The 23,308-nt window shown below is 49.2% G+C and overlaps 1 protein-coding gene across 10 annotated transcripts in view; it reads left to right on the top strand.

The window, feature by feature from the left end:
- The window catches only part of DLGAP2 (DLG associated protein 2), a 726,244-nt gene that overhangs the window by 609,731 nt on the left and 93,205 nt on the right, over window positions 1-23,308 (top strand). For all 10 annotated transcript variants that reach the window (XM_059909837.1, XM_059909832.1, XM_059909834.1 and 7 more), the window contains one exon: window positions 21,155-22,224. In XM_059909837.1, the coding sequence (XP_059765820.1) occupies window positions 21,223-22,224 (1,002 nt within the window). In that variant the 5' untranslated portion in view covers window positions 21,155-21,222. The remainder of the gene's footprint in view (window positions 1-21,154; window positions 22,225-23,308) is intronic.

The following is a 23,308-nucleotide window of genomic DNA, read 5'->3' as shown; positions in this document are numbered from 1 at the left end:
CTATGGAATGAATCGACTGGATAAAACAACTCGGTTTAACAAATTCAGTCAGTGAGCTGAACTTCTCTCGTGGCTCAGGAGGAATCGTGTCGTAGATCAGGGCCCACGGAAGTCGCTACGTCGTTGGAAGAACCAGCGGGCGCGTGAGCACAGGCGTTGGCCTCCCAAGGACCCGGCGGTTTCAGCGGTTTCTTCGTGTTCAGGGTTTGGAAGAAAGGAGGTCGGGCTCTGGGGCTCCAGTAAACTACCTGTCGTCTTTGGAAAGGCTCACTGGCGCAGCAGGTGCTGTCTGTGCTCTGAGGAGCGGGGGTCCTCCCCGCGGAGGGCCGAGTCGGCTGTCCCGGGGAGCCCCTGAGGGACGGGACTGCGTCCGGAGCCCGGCCTCTGCCAGCGACCCGTGGTGGTCTTGTTGGCGGCCTCTTTACAGGGCCCTGGGGGCAGGCAGGAGCGCGTCACTCTGCGCTGCCGCGGCCCAGGGGAAATGGAACTGGCCACTCCAACTGTGCTTCTGAGCGTAAGGCGCCGCGTCTGGGGGCTAACCGCCCCACCGTAGGTCGGCACCGCGGACGGGGGGCCTGCGTTTACTCCCCCAGCCCTGCAGACTGGAATCCGAGAGGGAGGCGTCACAGGGCTGGTCCCCGAGGCCTCCGTCCTGGGTGTGGACCGCCACCCCCTCCCCGCGTCCCCACGTGGTCACCCCTCTGTGCGTGCCTGGGTCCTTGTCTCTTCTTGTAAGGACACCCGTCACACTGGATCAGGGCCCATCCTAGTGGCCTCACTGAAGTGCTTCTCTAGTGTCCCCCCCCCCAAATACAGCCACATCAGGAGGCACAGGGGTGGGACTCCTACATATGAACTGGGGGGACCCAGGAGTTAGAAAGGGGGAATGGTCATTCCTTCCTGTGTTTCCCCCACGAGGCGGTTTTCTTCCTCACACGTCGTAGTAGCCAGACCATTGTCCGTCGGTCCTGCTCACAGCTGTAGCCTCGGAGCGTCCCCCGCAGTCCCCCACCATCCTTCTCCGTCTCCCAGCCCCTCCGCAAGGGAAGAGAGTCAGGCCGCGACTGAGCCACAGTCCTGACCCCAGCGCCACCTCCATCAGCCCGTCCCGACGGCGTCCCTCCCGCCTCTGGGGGCCGTGTCCAAGTGGCCCTCAGTCCCTCTCTCTCCATCCTCATCCATCCAAAGAGGGCCTGAGGGAGCATCACATGAGCACATGTCAGGAAACGGCAGAACCCACGTGGCACAGGAATCCCACAGCCTACGCCAAGTGCCAGGTGCTGTCTGCCCAGCGTCAGAGGTGAACACGGCTGACACCTGGCAGGTGTAAGGACGGATTTCAGTCAGTGGAACTGCGGCCAGAGGGGACAGGCCAGCGTGATCTGGACTTGACTCTGGTTTGTGCAGAGGTGACGGAGGGGGTAGGGGTTAAAGGATGCGTGACGGATCTGGGGGCGGGGGGGTACTCAGTAGAGTCAGGGAGCGAACGTCACGAAGCCAGGAGGGGGCTGGTCGGGGGGGACCCCGTCTGCTTTGCTGCCTGGGGCTCAGGGAAGTCGGGCTCCCACCCCAGAGGCTGGGACACGGGGCCCGTCTTCAGGTGTGGCTGCAGCACCTTGTTTTCTCGGGCTGGGGTCTCCCAGGGATGCGGCCTTGAGCTGAGAGAAACTTTGTTAGTGTTTGTCCGAGTCTTTACAGGCCGGGCGAGGCCTCGGGGAGAAGAGGCCGGGTCTGGGCAGGGGAGGGGCCGTGTCACCTGGCCCTCCCATTCTGATGAAGCTTATCGTCCAGCAGGGGCGACGGGCATTCGCCATAGAACCACCTAAATCCACGTGACAGTGCGGTGGCCGGTGGTCCTGGTCGTAGGCGGGGTACCAGCATTCTTAACGTTCTGTTTTTTTCAAAAACTCTGCACTGAAACATACAGAAAACTGCCCTGAGGCGTCAGGACGCCTACTGGGAAGCGAGGCTGGGTCTGCGGGCTTCCTCACAGGCAGTGGGGGTCACAGGGGCTGCCCCACCCTCGAGGCGGGAGGTGGAGAGAACTGACCATGGGGGCGTGCGGGGGCAGGGAGGGGCACGTGTGGCGTCCCCGGCAGAGGCAGGAGGCCGACGGGGGCCCAGATGGGGGACGGGGTGTGTGCAGGGGCTGGGCGCAAGGGGACGGGGCACGGGGTGCCGAGGCCTCCGCCAGCCTCCCCCATCCTGCGGGCGGCCGGGGCCCCCAGGGTCTCGGCAGGTGCAGCCACAAGGCAGCCACGAGCGTCTCTGGTTTCCCGTTTAGAAATCGGAGAAGGAGCCAAGAAAGGTGACAGAAACAGGACAGTGTCACCGAGGAGAGGGCACGACTAGGAAGAACGCAGACCAAAACCCCAATTTCCCGAGTGACTTCCCCACAAGTAAATATTGATGCTAAGGAAAAGTAAAAACCTTTTCTCATTAAAAAATTAATTTTGCTGAAGAATAGTTGATTTACAATGTTGTGTTAATTTCTGTTGTACAGCGAAGTGACTCAGTTACACATGTTTATACATTCTTTTTCATGTTCTTTTCCAGTATGGTTTGTCACAGGATGGTGACTATAGTCCCCTGTGCTCTACAGTAGGACCTTGTTGTTTATCCTTCCAGTATATAATAATTGCATCTGCTAATCCCAAACTCCCATTCCTTCCGTCCCCCCACCCTTGGCAACCACAAGTCTGTTCTCTATGCCTGTGAGTCTGTTTCTCTTTGGACATAAGTTCATTTGTATCGTATTTTAGATTCCACATTTGTGATATCATATAATTTTGTCTTTCTCTGTCTGACTTACTTCGCTTAGTATGATCATCTCTAGGTCCATCCATGTATTTAATACCACTTTCTTCCCTATTGTTTCCCAGTATTTCTTCAGATGTTCATGTGATTTAACTTTCCTGATTTTGGTCAAATTGTGATGTCAGGAAATGTTTATCATTTCCTTCATTTATTGCCTCAGCGGTGGTCAGTGAGATGGACCACGGGTTTTGGAAGGAAGGTGACAATTTAGAGAACGGAGTATTCATCTAATGCTGAGATAAATTAACGTTTATAAAAAGTACCAATTCCAAAAATATTCACTACCCAAAGAGCACTCGTCACCAAAAACTGGGGCTGCTACAAAGTCCAGACCAGTGCCGGTACAGTGAGTGGTTAAAAATAACAGAAGTTGATGTTGTACAGCGTGAAAAAACTGGCAAATAATTGCACCTTGAACAGGCAGTAAACGTGTCCAATATTGGCCCATCCCGCGTAAAAGTTGTTGTGACCGTGGTTTCAGTGATCTCAGTGGACACGATGTCCCCTCTGGGAAGGGGCACGTGGGGGCTCGGGGCAGGGGTCCACGGGGAACTCAGCGGAAATGTCCCACTTTGAAGAGCATCTTTGGACTCCAAATATAAATGGCTAGGTACAACAATTCCATTTGTTCTCTAACACTCTTTAACTTGAAATTTCTTTCCAACTTTTTGTGTTTAACAAATGTTGAGAAACCCCAAATCCCCCAAAAGTATATTCTATAACTTCACTTTGCCCTCAGTATGCTGAAAGTTTATTTTTTTTAACTTTCTTAAAGTCCATTTTTGGAAGTAACTTAAATTCCCTCCCCCCGCAAAAAAAGTGGGGCAGTTGATTAAAATTGAGTATGGTGGCCCGTTCAATACTGAGATGATTAGAGAGACCTGTGTGTGTATGCGAGTGTGTGTGTGTGTGTGTGTGTGTGTGTGTGTGTTCTTGACTTGGAACCAATTTCACAAAAGGTGATTGTGAAATGAGACCATCCTTCTCTCTTTGTTCTATTATTTTTCTAGGACAAAGCTCCAGGTGCAACAGTTTGGTAAATGGATCTATGCTTCTGAAAGATATTTTATTCATGTGGTTTGGTGGTCTTTGATTGTTAGTGAGGTTAAAATATTTTGCTAGTAATTTGTATTTTGTGTCTATGAAATTATTTTCATTTTACCTGCTAATTTTTTCAGGGAATTATTTTTCTTACCTTCATGATTTCCTTAAACATTGAGGATGTTAGTATTTGGGATATTTCTTTCCTTTTTAATAGTTTAATATTCTCTAAGAATTTTTATATTTTAATATTCCCTAAGAAGTGGGGAGATGGGGAGATGTTTGTCAGTTATAAACTCTCAGTTATAAGGTGACCGAGTTCAGGGACATAGCGCACTGCATGGCGACTATAGTCAGCAACACTTAGATTGTATACTTGGAGTTGCTAAGACGGGAGAGTTTTACTGTTTTCACCGTAACGACAGCAACAACAAATGGTGATTATAGACGTCAGGGGAAGGACGTGTTAACTACCCTTCTTGTGGTAAACATTTCCCGATATGTACGTGTATCAAGTCATCACACTGTATACCTTAGACTTAACGCGATAGGTCAATTATGTCCCAACAAAGCTGGGAAAATATATTCTGCAAGGGGACACAGAGGAGGAAATTCTCCTGTGATTTTTAAATTGCATTTTTCTGACTGACTCTTGTGTCTCTAGCGTGCAGGTAACCGAATCGGGTGTTTCTCTCCTCGAATGGGCGTCAGAATCAAGTCGTAGCTAAGACAGGAGGTCCTGGCCCCATCACCGTTCCTACTCTCCTTTCTCTTGCTTCATAGTTAAAGTTTTTCAATTTAGTTCACTTTCTCATTTGTATTTGTAAAAACAAACTAAATCCTCACTGAAACGTGTCAGCGTATAAACCAACAAACAAATAGGAGGTCGGTTTTCTAAGATCACCAGAAACATCCTTGTGCAGAGATGACTTCCTCATCTGAGATTGCTCCTTCTGTAGAATACTGTACGTATGCTTCCCTGGCTGTGAGGTATAAAGATTCTCATGGCTTCTAAGATTTTGCCTCATTTATTTCCCAGAAGGTCATACTAATTTATAAACACCCTCCCGTAGTGAAGGAGTCATGCTTTGCCACTTTCTGGCCACAACAGCTTGTTTTAATTATTAATATACCTATTTGATTCATAGAAATGTGCAGATATATTTTGACTTCAATTTTATTTTTTATATGAGTAGAAAGAAGGGGCTGGTTTGTAGACACACCTCTCTCTCTGACTTGTAACGCAGTAAAAGAAGGTTCAGTTCTATTCAAAGGTTTTGAAAACGGATCTTTGTAGGAGGGAGAAGTATGGTCAAACAGAGAACAGGAAACGGCGCGCCACACCTGCTGCAGGTGGGCCCCGCGCACCTGCCCCTGTACTTCTTCCTCCTCTTCCCACATGTAAACTATTTCCAGATGCATCATTCACATGCATAGGGCTGATCTAAATGTTCTCCAGGGAGACATTCTCCCCAAAGAAATGTTCCCTATTAATGAATCTTCAGTCGTAGTCATTGATACTGGGGAGAAATGAGCTAATGGCGTAAATCCATATTGGTGTTGCTTCCTTTATCATTTGATTTAGCAAAAGAACACTCTGCTTCTGGAAATTGCCAGGCACCGCTGGCGATAAATGAATCCTGTCTTGACTACTTTCCAGTGGAGAGCGTAGATTTTAAATTAAAATGTTTACACCAGGGATTGTATTATGAGTTTCCACATCTAAAATCTTAAAATGAACTTAATTTTCATAAAACTTCAAGTTTATAAATTGAGACATTTAAGGTAATCATCAACACTACCTTAAAATTTACTATGAACTCCTATTTCAAAATTGCTTATGAAATAATTGTCAAAAATCAAATATTTTAAAACAAGCATTCTTTTACTGGATATATACATTGGGAATTGGCAACAGACATTTCTGACAGCTTATAAATTTTTGTCAAGGCAGAAATATAAGATAATCATCAAAAACTATGTAAAAGGAGAGAGAGAGATTGATTTAAATTAAGGAGGCTGATTTGTATCAAAGGAACTCAGGGAGAAAGAGACTTGTGATTTAAATTAAGGAGACTGATTTGTATCAAAGGAACTCAGGGAGAAAGAGACTTGTGATTTAAATTAAGGAGACTGATTTGTATCAAAGGAACTCAGGGAGAAAGAGACTTGGAAAACAGTTATAATTTTGTGAAGCTACACGCGTATTTCACAAGGCATATTTCCTAATAAAGAGTCAGAAATGACTTTGGGCCTCATGAGTAATGGTTTGGATTTACAACTGATAGCAATTTTCTTTTGTGCTTTGGAAGCTGTTGTTTTTGAGTGCAGAATAAAGATCTGTTTAAAAGCTATTTATTCAGCCCATAAATAAGAAGTCACTTGGTAATTAAGTATAATTAAGTTGCCAACGTGCTCACCATAAAAGCTTAATCAAAAATATAAGGAAATTCTGAAAAGTAGCTGAAGAGTTCGGCACCTGAGTTTAGAATCACAAAACTCTGCGTGTTGACATCGTCTGTTCAAAAGACATCTAGGTGCAACTTTTCTTTTAAAGTAGAACTTTGATCTGTGTGGAGTTAACGGGGGTAAAAAAGAAAGCTACTTGCATATCTTACAAATTATTGATGGAAACTGCCGATTTAAGAGCCAAGTTAAATCACTAGGGTGTGTGTGTGTGTGTGTGTGTGTGTGAAATCAACACTGCAGGATACACTATGGAACAAATTACAGGAGTTAATAAAATCCTAAATATTAGCTGAGACTGTGGTTTGAATGGGTGAAATCCTCCTTTGATCAGTTAGGTTTGCAAGTTGGCAGTTTGCTTCCATTTGCCTGAGGTGCGGTTTTCGTCCCCCAAGTGTCCCCTTATGAAGCTCTTTCTGGCTGCCGGGGACAGATGCCTCAGGTCACCTTCAGGAAGGCAGTTTGCTGCAGAGGTCACGAGGGTTCAAGGGGACAGGACCCTGTCAGCATGTGCCCAGCTGCTGCTTGCAGGGGACCAGAGCATCCTTCCAGATGGAGTGGCCGTGCAGGTGGGGTCGCTGCTGCTCTGGGCGTCGTGCCCTCGGACCTGGGCATCCCACACAGCCTCTGAGACGTCCCCCCACTCTGCTGCTACGGCACTGACAAACTCTCTCTCCAAATGTCTGGATTTCAAATCCCTGAGAAAGAAGGTGTGATTTATTCTCTCCGTCATCAACGCACCCACAGTGTGCTGGCTTGGCCTCTCGCCACGGTGGAAAAGGAACCTCCCACAATCCCTCATCCCCTGAAGGATGGCCGGGAAGCAGGGTTTATGGAAGGTCGTGTGACATGTGGGCAGGTCATGAGCGGTCAGGCAGCTGTGCCTTGGGGCAGCACACTGACCTCTTGTCCAAATGTGCATAGTTGGAAGACTAGGCGATGGATTTGGTTTTACTAAAAATAGTGAATTGGGGTTGCACTGTTCCTTGACTTGCTTGTACAGACGGCCGTTTTTATCCACCTGAACAAGGCGGCCGCAGGGCTGCAGGAAGAGGTGTTTCTGAGAATCTCTCGCAGCCCCCCTGGGTGCACCGCGCTTGAGCACCCACAGTCCAGACGCCTGCAAAGTGTGGGCGGCAGCGCACGCCAGCTCTGTCCCCGTCCCCAGGGCCCTGAGCTTAGACTGTGAGTGGACGGGGCTTGTCTGGGAGGTGAGCCATTTCTCCAGGAGGTGGAGAAGCCAGAGGAGAAGCAGGCTGTAGACAACACACGTGCCGTCCCGCACGGCTAGACCTGAGAAGGCTGGTGTCCCTGCCGGGATGCAACAGGGGTGACAGGGGGCAGCTTCGGCCCCCGTTCAGTTCATCCATCTACGAGATTAAACCTTTTGCGAGCGTCGGCTCAGGGGGGCAGGAAAAAGCAGCGTGGGGTCCCCAGCACCTGGAGCAGGCGAGGGACCAGTGAGCGCTGTCCTGGATAAAGCTGCGGGCGGGCCGAAGGAGGACAGCTGAAGTCAGGGCAGTGGGGTTCTAGCCGGAACTTGGACCCCTGAGCTGTTTGACCCCGGGAGATCGCGTTCTTAGAGCAGTGGTTTTGTCACGTGTCAGCTGTGGATGATGACTCAAGCCCCTGACCCTTCTTCGCCGGCCCGGGTCCCCCTCACCCAACTCCCCCCTGTCTGCACGTGCCTCTCTCTGTCACAGAGGTTTCTGTTTGCTCACATGCTCGTTCCTCCAGTGGAATGAGCGTCTCAGGCATTGCTGCCTCAGAACAGGGACGGTCCCAGCACCTGACCGTGAGCTGGTGCCCTGTGGATGCTGGGTGGCTGAGGGTGAGGATGGGTAGATGGGAGAATGTGTGAATGAATGTGTAACTGTCATAGCGGAGACACTCTGTTTACGCTCAGAGCGGGGATGAGTGGGTTTAGGTGGAGAGTCTGGGGAAACACCCGCGGGAGGAGAAAGCCCGTGCAGTGGGTCTTCAAGGCTGGGTGGGGTCCAGTAAAGTGCGGAGGGTCCCTCAGAGAGAAGCACCGCCGTGGGAATAGGGACCTTGGAGGGAAGAGAGCTGTTCACTTCGCGGGGAAGCATGGATTCAGGCTGATGCGGGTCCCTGCGGAGGGCGTGGCCTTGCGTGGAGTGGGCGGGGCCGCCCCGCAGGCTCCTGGCAGAGGGAAAGCATCCCCTAGGCCAGGAAGCTCTTTGCAGCCTTCAGGCTGCCCCCTCCTCTCTCCTCCCTTCTTCCTTTCCTTCCTGGTTACCCTGCCGTCCATGCTGAATTCTGTCTTCTTTTTGTCTCCACCTAAATCCACCCAAAATACACTTCTGCACTAACGCAAAGCTCTACAGTGCGTTCAAAAACTACTTTATGTGCGCAGTACTCTTCTTCCTCCCCAGGCTGTGTTGTGCCTCAGAAAGGCTGTGCCTTCATCTCACCGCCAAACGCGCTCTCTCCACCATCCGAAATTCCCTGGAAACCAGACCAGAATTGAATGGAGAGAAAATGGAAAGCATGTTGTTTGTTTCCACCCCTGTGTTGCTCTCTGTTTAAGGCTCAGCGTACGATACGGCAGAGCGCTTTGTAAGGAGAGGAAACTCCTTCCCGGGTGGTGCTCACCGTGCAGGGGCCGCGGGGGATGGAGATGCTGTGACCCCCTCCTCCTCCTGAGGGTGAGGGCGGCTCGCGCTGCCTTGTCTACTGAGATTCTGCCAGGTGCTGTGACCCCTCCTCTAGGAATTCGATTTTACCCTCATGATTCAAACCCTGTCGTCCGAGACGGGGGCCCACGCTGTTCCCCCGGAGCTCCTGAAAGGACCGAGCTGCCCGATCGGGGAGGCCGTGTCTGCGGGGTCGGAGGCCGGAGCCTAGATTTCCTGGCTCCGGCACACGCCCTCCTGTCATGGAAGGGGTTCCTCATCTTGTCTTCCAGCCTCCCCAGGATGGGATCCGACGCTCGTGGGTTTTGTTTGTTTTCGTAACAAACAGCGTTCGTGTCCAAAGGGACCCGAAGAAGCTGAAACAACGTGTGTTCGCGGGGCCCCGGCTCGGGGGTCAGAGGTGGACTTGTGGACGTGTCGGTTTTTAGTTTTCACACCCCCATGAGGCTCCTGAGAGGAGGACACCTTTGTATATGGGGACAGGCGTGACCAGGGGTTACAACACGCTTGTGACTCGGTATTACGGACCCCTCTTTGGATGGGCCTGGAGGTAGCGGGCAGCAGTCGCGTCCACAGGAGCGGAGCCTGGAGCCCGCGTCACAGGTGGGCAGGGAGGAGGCCTCCGGGCCATGCTGGGCCCGGGCTCAGGGCTGCCACTCCCCCCTCTGAACCCCGTTTCCTCACAGGGACACGCTGGCAGTGAGCTTCTGGGGAGGACCGCGTTGGGGGTCACACTGCCCACGTGCCAGCATTTCCGCCCACACCCCCGCTGCTCCCTCCACAGCCAACGCCACTAGCTGGCGGTGTAAACCACAGACGTCTGCTTCTCACGCTCTGGAGGCTGGGAGTCCAAGGTCAGGGTGCCCGGGGGCAGAGGGCCCTCCTCGCTGTGTCCCCCCCCTCTTCCCCTGGGGACACCAGTGCTGCGGGTCAGGGCCCTGCGGGGACCTCATTTAACCTTTAGCCCTCTCCTCACAGGCCCCGTCTCCGGACTCTCTGGGGGTCAGAGCTGCGACCTGTGAACGGGGCACGTGGGTGAAGGGCACTACCTGCCGCCGTCCCCTGGGCTGGGGCGTGGAGGAGGCCTGAGCGCGTCGCCTCACCCGCTCCGGTGCTCACAGCCCCGGGGCGCATCAGACAGGCCCCTCTGCCGCTTCTCTGCTCCAGGGAGTAGACCAAGTCCTGCAGCCTCCAAGCTGCTCTGCCCGCAGATTCCACCGCATTCCCGCCAGGCCCCTCCCCGGCCCAGGCCCGACCCCAACCCGGAGCCCGAGGCCCACGAGAGGGGAGAGGCTCACACACATGCTGTCACCCCTCCCGGGTTGGCTGTCCACGCTTCCCTCCATCCCTGGCCTGCGGCCTGCCCCTGGTTTCTGTCACCTGTCACCGCCTGCATCTGGGCAGGTTCTGGGACATGCAGGGTGGGCAGGTGGCTGAACCATGAGGTCAGGTCAGCGCAAGAGGTGGGGGACGACAGAAGCTCTCACCGCGGACGCCCTGCCTCGGCCTCTCCCCCTGGGCAGCTCCGTCCGGGCATCTGTGACCCCACGAGAAAAAGAAAAACACCTGGATCACGGCCCAGACGCGCCTCCTCCCGGCCGGTCCCGTCCGAGGTCAGGGAGTAGCTGTGGACTTTGCTTCCACGGACAGTACCGGGGCCCAGCGAGCTGACCTGCATCTGTAACACAGGGGAGGGTCTTGAGCCCCACAGGCCCGAAGGCCCTCAGCTTAAGAACCGTGGCAGCGTTAGCGCCCGGGGGTACACGGCTGTGCCTCTGAAAACGGGTTGAAAGCGCACAAACTTTGAGCATTTTTGCCCTTGGGGCCCGTGATTTTACAAAAGCAGAATTTAGAAAAAGAATTAAAGAACAAACAGAGAGAAGGGCCAGAAAAGCTCGGCAGCAGAACCGTTTCAACAGTACTGCACTCAGCGCTTCACAGCTTGGAAGCGGAGAGCGTTCCACACAGAACCTTCCCTTCAAAAGGGCTCCAGCTGCTGGAATGTAGTTCTGTGATTCCAGCAACTCCAGCCTAGAAGCTGGTAGAGGATCTAAATTTTGCCTAAGAACCTTGGAGACCTCCCTGCGAGTCCTGCCCCTGGCAAAGCCCAGGGCGCCAATCCTCTTTATTAGCTTCGCTTGTTTACATATTCATTCAGTTACCAGCCATGATGGAGACGTGACAGTCGTTCAAGGGAACCCCCCCCCCCCAGGTACACGGTGACTCAGAGGTGAAAGGCGCTAGTTGGGGACACAAAGCCACAGGGGAAGACTCGACAAGTGACAGCAGTGCCCCGCGTGAAGCCGAGAGCGGCATCTGACGTTTACAGATTGGGGAGCTGCCACAGCTCCAGAGACAGAGTCCCACCATGTCCGGGGTAATGCCTGGGGACCGCCCTTTGAAATGCTTCCCGGGTGATCCTGGTGCATAGCCCAGGTTTGAAGGGCTTTGAACTGTTTGGCAAATAAAAGCAAAACCACAGATGGGTAAGGAAATTCACACGTGCATGAGCTATCAGACCTTGGATAGCAGGAGTGAGGAAAGCTCTGGCCCCCAGCTCCCTGGATTCCTGACCCTGCTGCCCCCAGCGCCGCCGGAGTGCGTTCGCGCTTCCCCAGCCGTTATCCGGCAGGTGATTCAACAGCTCTCAACCGTTTACTGTATAACTTGAACTAATAGTATCGAACCACTTAAAGTTAATTTATTCACTAATTTATTCCTCATCTCATTTTATAAGAGTGTGACGCGTGAATAACAAAAACATGTAAAATATACTGATGAAATATAAATGCAAATTTGAAATCATGATCTGAGAACTTTCAGTAAGAATGAAGGAGCAAAGGGAAACAAGTGACTGTCCGTGGACCCCAAATTGGCCCTGAGCTGCCTAGCAGTCAAATTAATGGGACTCAGCTCAATCACATCCGTCCTACCATGGAGAGAGAGGACATTTAAAAGCAAACCAACAAGCATACTGCTTTCCTAAATTTTACTAAAAAGGTCTTTTACTGAGTTCTAAACACATGAGGAAAATTTTTTAAAGTGAACTTTGTATATATTCAATTTTGTGTTTTTATGTCTTCTTCGTATATAGTTATTCATTTATAAGAGGTTTATGGGGATATAGTTCACCTACCATACAGTTCACCATTAAAATGTACAATTCAGTGTTTTTTATATTCACAGATAATGTGCGACCACCACTGCAGTCACTTTTAGAACAGTTTCATCACCCCACACCCTGACAGTCACCCCCTATCCTCCTGCCCCAGCCCCTGACATTCAACAATCGATTTCCGGTCTCTATGGATTTACCTCTTCTGTAAACTTCATACGAGTGGAATCATGTAATATGTGGTCCTTTGTGACTACCTCCTCTCACTAGCATAATGTTTTGAAGGTCCATCCATGCTGTACGGTGTTCCCATACTTAATTGGTTGTTATTGGAGAATAATATTCCATTTGGATGGACATAACCACTTTTGTGCATCCATTGATGGGCATTTGGGTTGTTTCCTTTTTTTACTATTACGAATAACGCTGCTATGAACATTCATATACAAGTTTCTGTGGGGACATCTGCTTTCATTTCTCTGGGGCATGTACCTCACATTTGAATTCCTGGGTCACATGGTTACTCTGTGTTTATCCTTCTGAAGAACTTTCCAAAGCGACTGCATCATCTGACACCCCCCCAGCAGGGAATGAGGTTCCATTTCTTCTGTATCCTCATCAGCACTTGTTACTTTGTCTCTTACTTAGACATCCTAGTGATGTGAAATGGTATCTCATTGTGGTTTCAATTGCATTTCCCTGATGGCCGGTGATGGTTGAGCATCTCTTCATGTACTTATTGGCCCTTTGTATATCTTCTTTGGAGAAATGTCTGTTTAGATTTTTTGCCCATTTTTATTTGAACTATTTGTCTTTTATAATTAAGTTGTAAGAGATCTTTATATACTCTAGATACAATTTCCTTATCAGATACTTGATTTGCAAAATATTTTTCCCATTCTCCGGGTTGTCTTTTCACTTTCTTGGGGGTGTCTTTTAAATCTCAAAAGTTTTCAATTTTAGGGCATCCATTTTATCTATTTTTTCTTCTTTTCCTGTCCTTTTGATGACATATCTAAGAAAGCATTGCCTAATCCACATTCACAAAGAAGTACATGTGTGTTTTCTTCTAAGAATTTTATACTTTTATGCCTTTCTTTGGGTCTTTGATCCATTCTGTGTTCATTTTTGCATACAGTGTGAGATAGGGGTACGACTTCATTCTTTTGCAGGTAGAAATCTGGTTGTCCCAGCACGTTTTATAGAAAAGACTATTCTTTCCCTAAACACTCTTGGCACCTGTACCAGAAATGAATTGGCCATAGATGTATAGGTTTATTTCTGGGCTACCAATTCTATTCCATTAGTCTATATGTCTATCCTTATACCAGAATCACACTGTTTTGATTACTGTAGCTTTTTAGCAAGTTTTGGAATTGGGAAGTGTGAGTCCCCCAACTTTGTTCTTCTTTTGCAAGATGGTTTTAGCTATTTGGGGCCCATTGAATTTCCACTGAATTTAAGGATTGGTTCTTCCACTTCTGCAAAATTGCCAGTGGGAATTTCCATAGAGATTGCGTTGAATCTGTAGGTCACTTTTGATAGTATTGAATTCTTAAAAATATTAAGTCTTCCAATCCATGAATATAGGATGTCTTTCCATTTCTTTAGGTCTTTTTAAATTTCTTTCGGCACTGCTTTCTCATGCTCAGTGTACAAACCTTTCACCTCCTTGGTTAAATGTAGACACAGGTATTTTATTCTTTTAGATGTTATTGTAAGTGGAATAGCTTTCCTAATTTCCTTTTTGGAAATTGTTCATTGCTCATATGTAGAAACACAACTGATTTTTGTGTTTTGATCTTGTATCCTGCAAATTTGGGGTTGTACGAAAAACCCAAACAAGCTTTTAGGCCAACCCAATAGTTCTGTCTTATAGTTCTGCCAAGATTTTCTGTTTCTTCTCAAAGTAATTTGTGTGTTTCTATGAGTTTGTCCATTTCATCTAGGTTATCTAATTTGCTGGCATACAATTGTTCATAGTATTCCCTTATAATCCTTCTTATTTATATAAGGTTAGTAGTAATCCGCCACTTTGGTTTCTGATTTTAGAAATTTGAGTGTTTTTTTTCTTTGCGGTCTAGCTAAAGGTTTGTCAATTTTATTGATCTTTTTGAAGAACCAACTTTGATTTCATTGATTCTCTGTATTATTTCTTATTTCATTTATCCCCACTCTGAGCTTTATTATTTCCTTCCTCCTGCTAGCTTTAGATTTAGTTTTCATTTTCTATCCATATGAATTTGAAGATCAGGTTTTGAATTTTGACAGAGAAGCCAGTTGGGGGTTTGATGGGGATTCTAATGAATCTGTAGGTCATTTGGGGGAATATTCCCATGTTAACCATTTTAATTCTTCCAATTTATGAATATAGGATATCTTTATTTTTTATTGAAGTATAGTTGATTTATAATGTTGTGTTAATTTCTGCTGTACAGCAAAGTGATTCAGTTATGCATTCTTTTTTGGGTATATCTTTCCATTTACTTAGAGCATCATTAATTTCTTTCAGCAATATTTTGTAGCTGTCAGGATACAAATCTTGAACTTTGCTGTTTAATTTTTGAGGAAACTTTTTTAAAGGAGCTTCAGATAGGCTCCTTTTGACATGGTGGGCCCCATCTTTCATACCTTCACACGTTACGTACGGGAACAGGTCCACTCGGCTCTTTCTTTCTGGGTTCCCTGACCTGCACTTGTGTCGCAAGGTCCTGGCGAGATGGCCAGGTGGCCTGCGGCTCCTGAGGAGTCGTGAAGGGAAGTGGGCTGAGCCAGTGCTGCCGGGGCCAGCAAGGAGGACACAGGAGTGGGGAGGAGGACAAGTCAGCACGCAAAGGGAGCGGCGGTTCCAGGGTCCACCAGGGAGGCCTCACGGCTTTGCACAAGACCCAGCTGAAATTTCTGAGGAAATGTTGATAAGTTCCACTAGTTTGGGGGAAATATATCCTTCTTTATTTAGCAAGCAACACCGTGGTCCACTGGATAAAGTTTTTGCCCCTTCGTTTTGTCTTCCTTGGGTTGTTCTTTCCGTTTAGTTCAGTGGCCCTCTCCCTCCTACAGGATTTTCCTTCCCAAGTGAGGGCAGGGGCGAGTGACGCAGTGCAAGGTCTGTCCCTCCGCCTGATGGGGGATAAAATCAGAGGCAGATGCGGGCAGGCTGGCAGCTTGGGTGTAAGTGAGCTTCCGGCAGAGGGAGACAAAGCTGGTTCCCTCGGGGGAAGGACCTCCCACGCACCCACAATGGGGTTGGGGAGGGCCCGGCCATGCCTGTCTGCACCCGGAGGCAGGGGCCTCCACGCTTTCCCCCAAACACCTGGGCCTGGGCCCCTCGCCGCAGTGTGTCCAGCCTGGGTGGCTCAGGCCGGGCTTGGTGTTGGAACCACGAGCCTGGTTTAACCAGAAAGGGCACTGGGGCCCCCTCCATCCTCCCCATCCATCAGCAGCCCAGAGCTGGATGCTGGGGTTCCGATGCAGCTCTGATATGAGAGTGCGCATGTGCGTGTGTGTGTCTGCGTGTGGTGCCACCTGGGGAACCTTGCCCAACTGCCCTGCTAGCCTTGGCCCCCTCAGCCTGCGGTGGGGACGGGCCCTGCTCCCGGGGGGCTGCCAGGAGGGTAGAGCCTGTGAGACGACCCCACGCACTCCATCACATTAGCTGTATTTTTAAAGGTTTCATTCCACCACTCAAAATATATTTTTTAGACTGGGTATGCCAACAGTCTCATGAAATCCAGCAGTAAAATGTGCATTTACATTCTAGTTTGAATTTGGGGAGACAGTTAATGACTAATGATGATAATTGCTGTTTTCTTTTGCTTAATAACAAAGAAGGGTTCAGCGAATAGCTGTAAATTAGGAAGCTAAGATGCCTTCCGCATTTTGTGTTTGTGACCTCACTTTGACAAAGAGAAATTACCAGCCCCTAAGGTATTTGTTATATGTTATGTAGACTTATTAAAAAACCTATAGAGTACAAGCCCTCATTATATGTTTTGATATCACCAGTATTTACGGTGAACTATTATCCTGTGTGTTGTCATCGTTTTATTTTTGACAGGTAATGTGTAAGCTTCCACGCATATGTCAGGGAATTCAGGGAAAATGAGAATATTATCAACATGTGGCATAATCAAATTTAATTCATTTCAGTTAGACTTTTCTCTTTTGTGCTGTTCTTTTCTGGAGCCACATTCATAGTGTAGATTGCAGGCTAAACATGAGGTAGAAATGGGATGCGTGAGTGGAGCAATAACGGGCTGGCTTTTTAATATGGAGGAAGATTAGAATTGTATTAAATTACATGTTAATGGAAAAATGAAGCAAAAGATAATAGGATGACAACTTTATGCTGCTGTAAAGTCTAGATTACAGAACACAGTTTTTGCTGTTTATCAATTGAATACTGAATTTCCTTTGAAAACTTGCTTTTAATTATATTAAAATATAATCTAAAATATCCTTGCCTGATATATTGAAGTGCTCTAGTTATAATTTGGCTGTTGAGAAGGACAGGCACTGCCTAGCTATTACGGGATGGCCACTCCCATGAGACAGCGAAGCACCTCACACTGGGATGAAGCGAAGCTCTGTTTGGAGATAAAGGGCCCACGGACCCTGGAATTGGGGACCGTTTGCTGCGAACGTGCAGGAGAGAGTGAGAGCCCCTTGGGATCCTCAGAAAAGGTCTACTTTCTCTCCTGCTGTCAGTTGCTCCCAGGTAGAAGTCTTGCCCCTAACTTCTCAGGGATCCGTGAAACCGGGTCCCTTTCTTATAATACATTCCCACATCTGAGCTGGCCTGACAAGCGGCAGTTCTGGAGCCTGAAAAGGGGACCTTTTGAACCCACACTGGTGTTGAACCCAAGTCCGTGTGTCAGATGCACAGTGAGGCCAAACAAATCGAAAGGTCAGAGTTTGGAGCAGAGGAAGGTTCATTGATCCAGAGGCAACAGCCAAGAAGATGGGAGACGTAGGTTTGTCTCTGATCCGTGTTACTGGCTGGCCTGAGCATAAGGTTTTTAAGGACAACCTTTGGGGTGAGGGCTGCAGGGACCGTGACTTTCTTCTGCTTGGTCAGTGGTGCGGCAACGGGGTGATGCTCCGGGAATCTCAATCCTCAGCCTCCTGGTTCCGAGCCGTCTGGGGTCTCAGCCTGTAGTCACCGGCCTCCACTGGGGCAGGGGTCTTAGTTTCTGCAGAACAGCCCCAAGATATGTGTCAGGTGGTAGGTACATCCCTTGAGGAGGAACTAGGACTCTGGTTTATCCCTGAACTATTGTCTAATCTCTCATTACGTTTCTTGCTTGACTGCTTTTCCTTTATTTCTGCAATTCCCTCACTTCCCTAACTAGTAACTGCTTGAGTCTGCTCTTTGGGACTCAGGGAAGGCCTAGGAAACGAAAGCCTTTTTCTACCAGCAAGAAACGGGGGACACGGCGGGGCCTGTGTACCTGGGGGGCCCCATGGGGTCCTGCTCCATTTCCACACCTTGCACCAGTCGTTGGGCCAGTGTCCTTGGCAGGTGGTGACGTTTCCCTTGCGTGGATCACCGGGAGAGCTGGGTTGGCGGTCATCAGGGAGAAGCCTCATGTCTCTCAGCTTTCTTCCCTGTTTCCCACAGTGGCCCTTGGAGGCCACTTTGGGGGTCAGGGTGGGTGGCTCTGTGCGTGCTGGTGTGTGTCTCAGGCGAGGCTTTGTGAGTAGAGGGTGAGTGGGGGACACTCTTGGTGGAGGACAGGCGGGTGGGGCCGAGGTGGGCACTGGCCCTGGGGAGAGGGTGTTGGACACCGAGGTGGGTCGGGGCTCAGACAGTTTCCTTCCTAAGGAGACGAGGCTCTCATGCGTTGAGAAGGTCCCCTTATCGTCCCTTTCTGGACCCTCAGCCTGAGGACAGCGCACAGGGGGCCCAGGCATTGTCTGAATTGCGGTGGGTGGTGCTGGAGCCGAGTCTCAGAGAGCAAATCCTGGAGAAAGCACCCCAGCCTGGGGAGCAGAGCGTGGAGAGGACCTGCGGAGGAATTTTTAGAAGGAGCAGCAGTTTGATGTGACAAAGCACAGGATACTTCCCAGGAGAGCTGAGAGATGAACCTAGAGTGAGGGGCTCTGCCGGCTTATCTGGTCACCATGCAGATCGGAGCATCCGCTCTGGGCCTGGCACGGGGCTGGGGCCAGCCGGTAGCCTCAGGGAGCCTGCCATCCTGAGTCCGTGTTTCCTGCACATGCTATAGTATATGCATATTATATACAAATATATGCCTTACGTATACATGTTATGTGTGCCTATTATACACTATAATATAGAATCTATTTCCTGTGTATATTATATGCGTGCTGTATACTATATATTATATATATTATATATATATTATATATATACTATATATTATATATATAATATATATTATATATGAGTATATGCACTACATATACATGTTATATGCGCATATTATACACTATAATAGGATCTATTTCCTCTATATATTACATGCATACTATATACTATACATACATGTTATATACAAATATATGCATTATACATACATGCTATATGTGCGTATTATACACTCTAATAGGATCTATTTCCTCTATATATTATACACATAATATATATGCATTTTATATATGGATATATGCATTATATATACATGCTATAAATGCATATTATATACTATAATAGTCTGTATTTCCGGTATATATTACATTACATGCCATATGTGCATATTATGTACTATATATGTATACTATATACCAGTGGCCCCCAACCTTTTTGGCACCAGGGACCAGTTTTGTAGAAGACAATTTTTCCACGGACGGGGGAGGAGGGGGGAGTGAGGATAGTTTCAGGATGATTCAAGTGTATTACATTTATTGTGCACTTTATTTCTATTATTATTACATTGTCATATATAATGAAATAATTATACAACTCCCCATAATGCAGAATCAGTGGGAGCCCTGAGCTTGTTTTCACTTGCCACTCAATGATAGGGTTTTGATATGAGTCTGCAAGCACTTGATTGATTATGGTCTCTGTGCAGTCAAACCTCTCTGCTGATGATAATCTGTATTTGCAGCCTCTCCCCGGTGCTAGCATCACCGCTTCAGCTCCACCTCAGATCATCAGGCATTAGATTCTCATAGAGTGTGCCACCTAGATCCCTCGCATGCGCAGTTCACGGTAGGGTTCGCGCTCCTATGAGAATCTAATGCCGCCGCTGATCTGACAGTAGGAGGAGCTCAGGCAGTAATGCGAGCGATGGGGAGCGGCTGTAAATACAGATGCAGCTTCCCTGGCTCACCTGCCGCTCACCTCCCGCTGTGCCATGCAGTTCCTAACAGGCCACGGACCGGTAGCTGTGGCCCCGGGGCTGGGGACCCCTGCTATATACTATCGTAGTCTGTATTTCCTGTGTATATTATATGCATACTGTGTACAATGTATGCATATTATATACAGTGTATGCATATTATATATGATATATGCATTATGTGTACATACTATATATGCATATCATATGCTATAATAGAGTCTATTTCCTTTATATATTATATGCAAATTACATACTATGTATACATATCCTATATGAATATATGCATTATGCATACATAGTATATAGGCATATCATATGCTATAATAGAGTCTGTATTTCCTGTATAGATTATATTATATGCATATTATATACTAGGTATGCATATTCTATATGGATACATGCATTATGCATACATAGTATATAGGCATATCATATACTATAATAGAGTCTGTATTTCCTGTATAGATTATATTATATGCATATTATATACTAGGTATGCATATTCTATATGGATATGTGCATCATGCATACATAGTATATAGGCATATCATAGGCTATAATAGAGTCTGTATTTCCTGTATAGATTATATTATATGCATATTATATACTAGGTATGCATATTCTATATGGATATGTGCATTATGCATACATAGTTTATAGGCATATCATATACTATAATAGAGTCTGTGTCTCCTGCATCTGTTTGGTGACCAGTTGGAAGCAACAGAAGCAGAGACGCTGGGACAGCGGGAAGCAGAAGTGGAGCAAGGGGCTTCTCTAGCAAAGCCTGGAATCCAATAAACCCTGGACTTTATACATGCTGACCCAAGAGAACTGAAAATGGTAACAATTACAATCATAATAATGTAGCTAAAAATAATCATTGAGCGTGTCCTCCTCCTGGACCTCTGCTTGTTGCCAGCGCACAGCTGAGGCGACAGAAGCCTGCCGAGAGTCCCACAGTAGTGCTGGCAGAACTGGGACCCTAAGCCTAACTAGTCCGCGCCCAGAGGCCCCCGTTTCGACCACTGAGCTCAGCTGCCTTCCTACCAGGGCACCCAGCAGCAGCAAACCCAGCATCCGGCAGAGGTCAGCTCTGGTGGTTCGAGGGTCTGTGTTTAATAGTGCAGCTCACAAAATCAGACCTTTTTTTCCTGACTTTTCTGAGTAGAATTGTACAGCTCAAAATCAACAGTCTGAAATAGGAAGTCAGGACATCCTGGTTCCATCCTCGTGCTGACGCGGACGGTGGCCTTGAGAAAGTCACCTCCGCTGCTCGCCTGCATAGTGAGGACACAGCTTTAAATGATTCATGACCGACCCCCTAGCGTGTGGTGCATCAGCCCACCTGGCAGTGTCGCTGATGAAATAGCAGGTGTGATTTCTCAGACTTCTTAAACGGAACCACAACACGCAAGTCTAGTTGAAACGTAACTTGTTTTTTTCCCCCCAAATTGTTCATTTGTTTAACACCACAAAATCTTGCTGTCAAGAGACCTGATGAACATATTAGGCATTAAGTATTCGTAGTTGTCGAACCACACTGGGGAATATCGAAGTTACTTTTAATGCTCTTATACTTTGGAGCAGGCGATGTGGTATAAAGCGATGATCGTTCACTTGAGCGTCCAGACCAGGAGCGGCCACGGGATACAAATAGTCCACGTGTAGAGGGATGGGTGTCAAGCGAGGGCTTCCGTCCGTGTTCCCACCGAGTCTGACGCGGTGCTTCTGTGTTCTCTCGACAGACCAGCAGCACTCATGGTCCCCGACTCAGCACTTCAATGAAGACAGGTACTCCCCTGCGCTGAGGACTATGAAAGGCTTGTCCGGGAGTCGGAACCAGCCCCCGCTGTGCTCCGGCCACACCTGTGGCTTGACGCCCCCCGAGGACTGCGAGCACAGCCACGGCCGCCTGCACCGTGGCCCGGAGGCGCGGCAGCCCTACCTGCTCAGCCCGGCCGAGAGCTGCCCGATGGACCATCACCGCTGCTCGCCGCGGACCTCCGTCCACTCCGACTGCGTGATGCTGCCGGTGGCGCTGGGAGACCACGTGTCCAGCAGCACCTTTCCCCGGATGCACTACAGCTCCCACTACGACACCAGGGACGACTGCGCCGTGGCCCACGCTGGCGCCAAGGCCAACCGGATCCCGGCCAACCTGCTGGACCAGTTCGAGAAGCAGCTGCCCCTGCACAGGGACGGCTTCCACACGCTGCAGTACCAGCGCGCGTCCGCAGCTGCCGAGCAGCGCAGCGAGAGCCCCGGCCGCATCCGGCACCTGGTCCACTCCGTGCAGAAGCTCTTCACCAAGTCCCACTCCCTGGAGGGCTCGTCCAAGGGCCACGTCAACGGCACCAAGGGGGACGGCCGGGCGGACGAGCACGCCCACGGCCACCACTCCAAGCACGGCAAGCGGAGTAAGAGCCGGGAGCGCAAGGCCGAGGGCCGGCACCGCTCGGGGCTGAGCAGCTGGTGGAGCTCGGACGACAACCTGGACAGCGACAGCACCTACCGAGCCCCCAGCGCGCTCAGCCGCCACCACGCCGACCCCGCGGCCCACTGCTACCCCGACGCGCTGCCCGGCCCCTTCGCGGACCTCTCGCTGCGCATTTCCAAGAGCAACAGCGACGTCAAGTGCTCAGCCTGTGAGGGCCTGGCCCTGGCGCCGGACGCCAAGCACATGAAGCGCAGCTCCTGGTCCACGCTCACGGTGAGCCAGGCCAAGGAGGCCTACCGCAAGAGCTCCCTGCACCTGGACAAGCCGCTGGGGCCCCCGGAGCCGAAGCCGCCCCTGCGGCCCTGCCACTACCTGCAGGTAAGGGAGCGCACCACGTGCCGTCTCGGCAGGCCGAGTGGGGTGGGCCCAGGGGGACCCCCCGTCCTTCCTCCAGACCGTAGCCCTGGGTACGAAGGGCCGGTCCTCGGGTGCCTCCAAGGCTGCAGGATGTTGTGGCACCGGCCACAAATGTGTGCCAGCCCATGGGAGTGCTTTCCCATTTGAAAGTGGCTGGTTTGGTCCGGGAGTGAGCTTGAGTGAGTTCACGGGCCTTACCCGACAGTAGCATCTTTAAGCCAAGGAGCATGAATATGGAAACCACATGCATTCCCCTGGGGTGTGGATGAAACACATTCACCAAAGGCAAAAACAGATTAAAGGCAGTGGCTGGCTGGAGGTGGCGTATTGTGGAATTCTCTGTTTTTGATCAGTCCCTTCTCCTCCCGGCCTCCTAACCATGCCACCCCCGAGGGAGCTGGGGGAGCGCCAACCACTGAGAGGCACCCAGCCCTTTTAAGAGGCCTCTGCAATCACTTCTGTTAGCTAACAGTGCTGTTAGCAAAGCTGGAAAGTCTGAAGTTTTCCTTCAGTGCATGTATAATTTGTATTCCAATTCACACTCCCTTTGACGTGCCCGACAGCAGTTGCTGTAGGCTGTGCTCTGGGTTAGGGAGATCCTCGCGGAATAATGAATAATAGTGCTAAACGCTGGCTGAGTCATCAGACGGTCAGCTAATGGAACAGATAAACAACTGTGAATCTTTTCGGGCGTCAGGTGGCTGCAAATCATTTTAGCAATTCCAATTGCCATCCTGGAACATGGTCCCAAACCCAGTGGTTCTGTTTTAAAAGGAAACGCTAACCAAATTGCTTTTATAGAAAGATTTATTCAAGGAGGCAAATTGGTAGATGGATAAAATATTATTTTTGTAGTCATGGGAGAGACTTAAATTTTGCTTGTAGTTAGCAAACGCCAGTGATATATAAATATGAAATTTTTACCGGTACATCTCTAAGAAATATGACAGATCCATCCAGGGCCCAGTCTAGTCATTGTGAGAAAAGCAAAACTCTCCTGTTTGTGTCCGTGTTTGGACCTGGGAAATCTCCAATGCAGTGTCCT

The sequence above is a fragment of the Balaenoptera ricei genome, chromosome 21 (genome assembly GCF_028023285.1).
Source record: "Balaenoptera ricei isolate mBalRic1 chromosome 21, mBalRic1.hap2, whole genome shotgun sequence".
NCBI lineage: Eukaryota > Metazoa > Chordata > Mammalia > Artiodactyla > Balaenopteridae > Balaenoptera > Balaenoptera ricei.
Note: the sequence above shows the minus strand (reverse complement) of the source record. Positions and strands in the feature narration are given on the sequence as shown.